Raw genomic sequence first — 9003 nt, forward strand, 5'->3', positions numbered from 1 at the left:
GGGTTTGATTGTTCGACTGTGCTTCACTGTGTGAAAGTGTCTGGGATTATTTTATGTGTAAGGGAACATCAGGCTTGACTTGAAACAGTCTTTCCCTCACTTTGTAATATAAAATGTAACATGAATCTAAATGTCAGATATGTAAAATTGAACCGCTCCAAGTCTCTGTTGAAAGTCAGGTTTGCTTTCAGTCTTGTCACCATAACGGATGCACTTAGCTCTCAGTGGAGCTCCACTGGTTGAATGACGGCCCAAAAACAAAGTTAAATTGGGTAAACTGGCACGTTGCACAAATTAATGAAAGGAAGGAAATGGTCTGAATATCCTGAAAAGTTTTACTTTCTGCAGAGGGGCTCGCAGGTGAATAGTTTCCTTTCTCTCACTTCCTGCAGGAAGCATTTTAGTCAATGATAATTATGGGCATCCAATCGCCTGGGGAGTCCATGACGATACTTTGAAGTCAATGCTGACATCATCAAGCCAACATAAAACAATGAAAATATTTGCATGTTTGTGTTCACCATGTTGGTTTAGCGTGTTAGCAAAATGACATGTTGGGGAATGGGCCATCTATGAAAGGGAGAATTGCTAGTCCCTCACAGTTTTGATTAAGAAAACTGCAAGTCAAACTTACAAAATCACAATACTTGCTGCTGAGCTGCCACAAAGCAGACATGATAAATCCTGCAAAGGATTTTTCTGTCAGAGTTGCCAAGATGGCCTCCATGCGCGACTGTCCCTTTGTTGTTGGAGGAGACTGGTGCAGCAACAGTGGAGCATTGGGCATCCAACCTAGAAAATCTAACTTTAGAAGACATAGCATTAATACAAGCACTATTGACCTTAAGCAATTACAAGAATCGTTTGCCATCGATATATTGTTCTACTCTACTTTGTTATTTATTTAATTTCTTGCAGAGCGCTCATTCTAACATGATCAATACATGTGTAGCTGGCAATGTTGGGCAAGTACGGTAACTTTAAAAAATGTAATCATTCTCATGACATATTACTCTAAATTGCATTACTTTATTACATTACTTGTTGCAATGATTTAAATACAGTAGTCGGCCCAGCAACATCTCCAAAGCCTCGTTACCCATATATTTCATCTTTTGTATTTAACCCATGTGGAAATAGTAAACAAGACATGTTGGTTTAAGTAGAAGTCACTTTAAGTTTTTAAATAATCTACCAAACATAAACACTTGGTTTATCCTTAGCTCCTGAAACTGCACTGCGGAAGTCCTGTCCTCGGTTTATGCACAACCCAACTCTGAATGAAACAAGACCATATGGGAGTGTGGGGATAACGGTGATTAATAACTCATGTAATCATTGAATTTACGATTTCAATGCCTTTTCCTACCCGTTTTGTTTCTACGGAATGTCTTACTGCCCACCTCCAGACCCGCTTCCTATGTAGCTATATAGGGCTTATTCTAAGCCAATAAAAAATACCATTCTTATTTTCAGGTGATTAGCCTTTACAATAACAAAAAAAAAAAATTATAAATATTATATTCAATTTCTGCCAATAAATCCCTTAGTCTTACCTTTTAGGGGTGTTCGTAGATGGATTTAGTTACTTTTGGACAGAACAAGGCTAGCTGTTCCAGTCTTAATGCTAAGCTAAGCTAATCAGCTCCTGCTTCATATTTACCATACAAACCACAAACACAACAGTGGTATCCGTCCTGTCATCTTAGTTTCGGCCAGAAAGCAAATAAGAGTATTTTTCTAAAATGTCAAACGAATCCAAGTATTTTTAAATTGTCATCTACTGTTGTAACAATGTATTCAAATTCCTGTTGAAAAAAATACTTTCACAAACTTTTTTTTAAATGGAGGCAGACAGATGGAAGTAGTCATCTAAATTGATCATTGCGGTCTATAGTCATGTGTATAAAATGTTACCTGTCCACTGCAGCATGCTGAACTGATGACGTGAACATCATCACAGTGACAAACTTGATAAGTTCCTCCACAGTTTGAAAGCTTGAAGGGATTCCTGTCAAGAATGTTAGGTGTCAAAATAAATCTACAACATCAAATGTGCTCAGCAAATTTCTAACAAAACATCTCGTCCCCCCTTTTGTATCATTTGTATCCTAAAATGTAAGGACCATAATTGTATGACTATACTCTGGAGAATATATAGTTTAAGGAGCAGAGCCGTATAGTTGTCAGTCCCTGGTCAGAGCTGGCCAATTCTACGCCATGATTTGCCAGCCTGTGTTTGAGGGGCTTGACTGAGTAAAGGATCAATTGTATCACCCTGATCAAGAAACTCCTTAAAAAGATTGTTAATTTCATTGAAGTTTCAAATATGCGTAAATTGAGTTGCATATGTGAGACATGTAAAGTATGTGCAATTTGTGGCAAGTGTGTTAACATGTGAAAACTGAGTGTCCTTTAGTAGCTTTTCAGTCTACCCTTCCATTCACAATTAACATTTTACAGCCAAAAACAGACGGAGTACATCCTACGTTCCAAAGAACTGAAATTATTTTAAGCCCAGGATACTGCAACTTAATACATTCCATCCTGCCCCTTTCTAGGAAGAAACTGTCGTGCTTGTGGCCAAGGTATGTGGTTTTAACTTTATTAAACCTTCATTTAACTCGTCTAGCTCAACTGAGAGTTTTGTGCATCTGTTATGGTGACAGGACTCATCGCAAACCTGTCTTTCAACCGAGACTTGGAGAAGTTATAATTTACATATCTGAATTCTAATTTGCTAAATAGTTTGAGGCAAGAGCAGCAACATCCCTTCCTACCACTTTTTGGTTGCCTGAAAGGCTTGGGAGTTTAGATGCTGATCATGCACTGCAATATCTAAATGTCCTGTTGAGTAAACATTTGTCTGTGCTGTCAGATTCCAAGAAAGCTGTAGCTGCCAGCCACAGTATATTTGCGTCTCTATAAACTGGAAGGTATGATTTGCATGTGCAATTGTATCGTGGTCTGTAGATGTATTATTGCGATGTTTTTAGCGCAGACGCCGGACTTAAATGAACTATGGGTAACAGTGTAAGGCGTTTTACTTTGGGAATCGCCTCTGTGTGACAAACTACGCCTCAATGATACCACATCTGTCTGTGACAGACTCAAACCGTGTTTTAGGGATTCCCCATTCTAGACTGGTTACTTCCCCAATGCAAGGATGGACGCCTTCTTGAAACGTGTCAATATCTGCTCTTTCGGATATTATTCATTAAATGAGTTCAAGATTGATAACTATTTGCAGAGGTCCTATACATTTTGTACAAATCTTTATTTGAATCGGATGTGTATTCAATAACTTCACTCTTTCCAAAGAGCCTATGTATAACAACAAAATTACATTTTATATTGAGCTAAGGAGAGCTTTAAAGACAAATACATAAAATGCTGTAAAGACTTTATTAAATGGTAGCAAAACACATACATTATCAGGTTATCCTCATATTAATTGCCTCATGGTCTGACATCCTACAAACCCAGACAACAGACCTGCGATGGGTTGACACCCGCTATAGGAATCAGAAAGACGAGATCATTTCGGGTCACATGTCAACATAGGAGGGTAAAGCAAATCTTAGTGTAAAGTGCTGGCATAACTTCTGTCACAGAAATAATGCAATATAACCAACAATCTGCTTTTCCCCCCATGGCTACTACTGAAAGGCAAGATAGTGAGAACATGTATAGGGTATATCATACAGTATAAATCTATTATGCATATTTGTCTTCAAGAAAATATAATTTCACTTTGCCAGAATAAGGACACATTTCAGCACAAATCCATGCAATCCACATCGGGACTCCCACAACAACAGACCTTGATTGTGGCAATTAGGGTGTGATTTCATTCAGGCTTCTTAACAATGTAGTGTAAAACAGGAAGAGTTATACATTTTCAAGACATCAAATATGTAATTGCAACATCCACATAACACCAGTGACTCTTGTGCTGCTACGAGGGGTGAGCTTTGTGTGGATCAGGTGTTAACGTGACGGAGGATGCGACGCAGCGAGTGTCCATCTCGTGCAGTGCACATGGCAGGAAGGGGTACCGGCTCCGTCTTGTACTCCACATTGTTGAAGTGGCACTTCTTAAGATGGTCCGACATGCTGGGGAGATCGGTGAAACCCCAAGACAACACCGGGCTGAAAGCAGTGCTGAATCTCCACACCTGTATCAGAAAATACAAAATAAAAGATGTTGGAATGAAGTTTAGAAGGGCTGCTGTTGATTTGTTTCTTGTATACTTCTGTGTTTTTAAAGATATGGTCAAAGCTAATATTTTTTGTGCGTATAATATTCTAGCATTTGCGGTGGAGCTTCAGTGGCACATCGGCTATTTGGAATGTTGCCTCTTGTGAAAAGCACAACATCTTTGTAACCGATTTGATAAGAGATTGTAAAATAAAACTCAGACTACTCACTCTGTCTTTGGTCTGCCATGACACAGTGCCAGGGGCACCAGGACTCCGTCTCCGCTCCCACTGCAGCTCCACTATGCCCCTGGTCTGGAGGAGACTGGCGCACACCTCCCTCATTGTCCGTGACACCAGTGACAGCTGGCAGAGGCTAAAACTGTCCAGGAAGCCAGCTATGTGCCACAATATCTCAATGGGAAGCCCACTAATTTGGTCAGACTGGAAGTCACTTGGATATTTTGCCCTCGGGCAAGGCTGAACCCCGAAGGACCTGAGGTGCCTATCGTGAACCACTTTGGCCCCCTCGGTGGATGGGTAAAACCTCCGCTGAGAAAATGTGCAGCCGTAATACGCCAGAGGGCAGCGGTGCTCCATCCAACCGTTGAGACCAGCGTGAATGTCACCATGGACATTTTTGAAGTGGGAGGAAAACTGGTCCCGACGCAATGACTGACCGCAGACGAAAGGGAACATGTGTTGGTAGCGGGGGTTAGGAGGGCGGCAGCAGTTGTACGGGACAGCCTCCACCTTCAGAGCTTCCAGGACAAGCCCGAGGCGGAGAGTGCGGAAGGGGCTCGGATAGGAGAGCTGTGGGGCAGCATGGTCGCAGGCGGATGCAGAGGCAATGTCACCCACCCTAGTGTTGGTTACCAAGATGGCTGCGGGGAAAGTGAAAGTCTGAGTGCCAAAGTCAACACGGTAGCCATCAACATAGACCGTGTCAGAGATCCTCCTACACTCTCTGGACTCCTCTAAACAGAAGAGCAGCGCCGCCGTGATTAGATCAATTTCTCCCAGACCCATGGGGTCGTCGACCTGTTCCAGATCAGAGGTATCGACTGACTTGTCCTCCATTTTTGGTCGCAATCTATACCCCGACCTGTCTGGGATGAATCCTATCCGTCCATTAGGTAATGAACATTGGCCCTGGCCCCTAAAGAAATGGTAGTTGTGGAACTTTCGCTCAGGCCCGTGGTTTCCTAAAAGAACTAGCCCCCTATCTTCGAGGACCACATGAGCAGCCCTCTGTGCCACGCCCTGGCTGACATGCACTGGAGATGCCATTGGGGGGGTGACTGGCTCCTGAGAAACCCCAGCATTCATGTCATCTTTCACCTCAACAGGACATGTCTCCAGGCAGGCCTCCATTCCTCCTGACAGTGGTCCATTTGTCGTCTTTAAAATCTTTGGATCGGTTTCTTTCACGGCCCCATTTCCTCTCAAACAGCTAGAACAAACACTTTGCTCCTCCATCTCTTTTTTATTCAAACCATCAGCTGGTGTTTTTCCATCGGCTCCATTCTTAAGGTCTCCAGAGCTGCTCGATCTACTCACGATACACTCTTTGCTGCCGTCAACAGAGTTCGCGCTGCTGACAAATTCCAAAGCGGCAACTAAGCTTCTTGCGGTCTCCACTGTGGCCTCGTACAGTTTACCGAGGTGCTCCTCGTTCAAGCCATTGATTCCACTGACAATTCTCTCCTTTGCAGAGCCTTGTGGGGGAGGTTGACCTGAGGATGATGACTGTGAAGGTGACTCGATAATGGTGGCGGTCTCAGGCGCAGATGTAAGCAACGCCGAGTCTGTTGCCGTGTTCTCCTTACTAACGGCGACAAGTGTCTCTCCTTCGACAGTAGGTGCCATGGCAATCACCTTGAGGGACTCGAGTAGCGTACGCTGGTCCTGAAGAGCGAGTGCCATATCTAGCTGCTCCACCTCCTCCACCCCCCGGCTCAGGCTCTCATAGGAAGTATAGTCCAGGCAGCTAATGGGCCATCTGTTCCACTCCATAGTGCAGCACACCACTCCAGCTGGACACACTTCAAGGTGTGCATACATTTGGTTGCGAACCAGGGCGGCAGGGCAGCCGTAGCCACTGTTGAGGCAGGGAACCCTCACCAGTGCGCACATAAGGTGGTGCTCATCACCTTTGCAGGAGTGAAATACAGCCCCGCACACCAGAGGACAGGAGACAAGATCGCAAGAAATGCCTGGCTGAGCTCTGACCGTGCATCTCTGATTAACACAGGACATGCAGTGAACATGGTCCCCCTCCATCTTCAGCCCTCCAGGGGTGTAACGCTTCTGATAGTGACTGTGAGAAAATCCACGGCCCTGCCAAATAGTCAGAAAGAGAAATAATATCAGTGTGATGTAGAGTATTTAAAAGTTAAATATCAACAGGTTACAACTGATGTAACTGGTGTTAAACATTTGTCATTTGTGATAAAAGTGATTCAACACTGACGTTCTAACATAACCTCATGTGAATACATCTATTAAGTCAATGAAACAGGACTACCAACCAGCCTGAAGGACTAAGCAAACCTAAAGTCGCTTGCCATGTCTAGAGCCTGCTCAGCGGCTGTGAAACAGCACCGCACCTCGTGTGTGGAAGTCCACTGCAGTCACGTAATGCACCTAAAAGGCTGTTTTATACAAATACCTTTTCATATTAAAGAGGTCAAAACCTTTACTTTCTTACAGTAGGCAGTCGTGAGACAGCTCCAGAAAGACCTTAGAAAACTAAATTAGGTTATAAGGTATTAGCAGTGTGTGATGATGCCAAAGTTTCAGTTTGATCAACGTCTGATTGTGTTCACATTGTATGATTTCCTACAGTTAGTGTGAAATGGCAATCATAACGAAATCCATAAATGTTGGGAATATCTACTATGCCTAAGCAGGTAATCAGGCTGGCTCACTTTGCCCAGATAAGGTGCATACATACACTGATGACAACGGAGGCAGCTTCCTACCATGAATACACAAAGGAACCGAAGACAACGAGACACGTTTTAGCTGCTGTGCACAGTCATTTAAATACACCCTCGTACTGCAAGCAAGCTTGTTGTCAACTGTTATTTCGCTGTTAAATCAACTTGTTTTTTTGTAACAATAGCAGGCTAGCTTGCACTTACCGGCTAATGTTTGCTCACAACAGCTAACGTTAGCCCAACTCGAAAGTTCACAAAAAGCTAACTTAGCATGACCATGTTGTGTTAGCACGCGAGTCGCTTCTCACCTTAACGTTGTGTTGGTAGGAACACGTGTGATGAGGTATGTTTGGTTGTTGTATCTAAATACAACGAGCTGTTACTGTAGTTACCGCTCTTGAGAAACTGCTAATGTTAGCTTACTACAATCCTTGCCACTGAGCCTCCATTTTTTTTCTGTTCAAAACTTTATTGACAGCAATGTAGGCCTACATTAATGTTGCGTTTATCTTTACAAGGGTTGATATGGACATGAAAAACGACAAGAACAGAAAAAGAAAACAAATTATATATTATAAGTATGTAGATACTTTTGTAATTATAGATAAGCAAAAATGTAAAAAATAAATAAAATCTAAATGTGTTAATAAAGCATTTACCCTTAAGGGGTAGTAATCATTTACACTGCAATTCATCTTTCTGCACTTTTATTTAAAATACTCTTACTACTACCATATCTTCAATACATTGTTTCCAGAAATTATAGCTTATGAAAATAATACATACAAATCTGTCAAGTAAAATTACATTTTGTAAAATAGGTGGGTGGTTTTTGTGCAGTTTATTTGGAATATAATTATTACTGAATCTGCGACATCTGCACCACCTGTTCATTAAATGTAACCACCCGAAATAGAGCAGTCTTTGCAAACAGACGCAACTTCTCGAGGTGCTCGCAGCGACCAGTAACCAACAGCAGAGGTCGCTGTTGTACTACTTTTGTCACGCCGCCTCCTGGCTGGTAATGGGTAGTCTCCCCTTTCAAACATGTCACTTTAATTCAGATTCAACAGCAGATGCTCGCTCCCGAAGCCCTGGGCACCAGCAGTTGCACTGTCATAGCGACTCTTTTCTAAGTTTGTTTGTGATTTATACTGCCTGGTGTGAGTCACGACAAGACCCTACCAAGTAAACTGCATGTCCCTCAGGTGCTGGCCGTGTCTTTGCCTAGGATGACGCGCAGGGTGAAGTTAAACCATTAAGACTGAATCAATGTCTTCATCACCAACTGACGGTGTTGTTTCAGAAGTTCCATTCAGTGATAATAGCTTACAGTGGCTGGTGAACTCCTCGAGTTGACCAAATGACAATCAATAATATGAAAAAAATACATTCTTTTCTGCAATTTATTTTCCAATGAAGAGCTCACCAAAGGATGTTGGCCTTATGGCATACATGTTAAATATCAGGCATAGTATGTAAAGCTTTATTCAGCAAGTTGAAGAGGTCTATGACTGGCCCCTGTTGGGCTAATGACATCAATGACCTTAAATCAAACGCTAGATGGCTCGATGCAAAATGTTGACTGCTGTCCATGGTGCTGAAAACATCCATTGTGGCCTATTAGCCAGGGGCTTCAGGAGTGGACACATGAGGTATATTAGTCATGAAGGACAGCTGTGCCTGACGCCTCTGTCTGCTTGTTGTCAGCGCTTGTCAGTCTAAAATGCCACAACATCTCTTCAGTTATAGCGAGCTGTCAGATAATTAAAATGGTGGTTAATGCCTGACACCAACACCTAATCTCGCTTTCTCTCTCACAAAATTATTGACATGCTGAATTATTACGTCGCTACAACCA

General features: G+C 42.6%; 1 protein-coding gene across 1 annotated transcript; it reads right to left on the reverse strand.

The window, feature by feature from the left end:
- Positions 1-3422: 3422 nt before the first annotated feature.
- Positions 3423-7580, reverse strand: LOC306792994 (F-box only protein 30-like). Its single transcript, XM_079290399.1, has 3 exons — positions 7451-7580; positions 4432-6540; positions 3423-4178 (listed from the first exon to the last, which is right to left on the reverse strand). Exons 2-3 carry the CDS (start codon positions 6481-6483, stop codon positions 3984-3986), a joined length of 2247 nt encoding a protein of 748 aa, XP_079146525.1. The 5' UTR covers positions 6484-6540; positions 7451-7580; the 3' UTR covers positions 3423-3983.
- Between the last annotated feature and the right edge of the window lie 1423 nt (positions 7581-9003).

Source organism: Melanostigma gelatinosum (assembly GCF_949748355.1).
Source record: "Melanostigma gelatinosum genome assembly, chromosome: 19".
Taxonomy (NCBI): Eukaryota; Metazoa; Chordata; class Actinopteri; order Perciformes; family Zoarcidae; genus Melanostigma; species Melanostigma gelatinosum.

Excerpts from the sequence above, each read along its gene's own strand:
- LOC306792994 (XM_079290399.1), bottom strand. The coding sequence starts at position 6,483 with ATGGAGGGGGACCATGTTCACTGCATGTCCTGTGTTAATCAGAGATGC. Across the intron at positions 4,179-4,431 it reads CATGGCAGACCAAAGACAGA|GTGTGGAGATTCAGCACTGC; the intron begins GTGAGTAGTCTG and ends TTTCTGATACAG.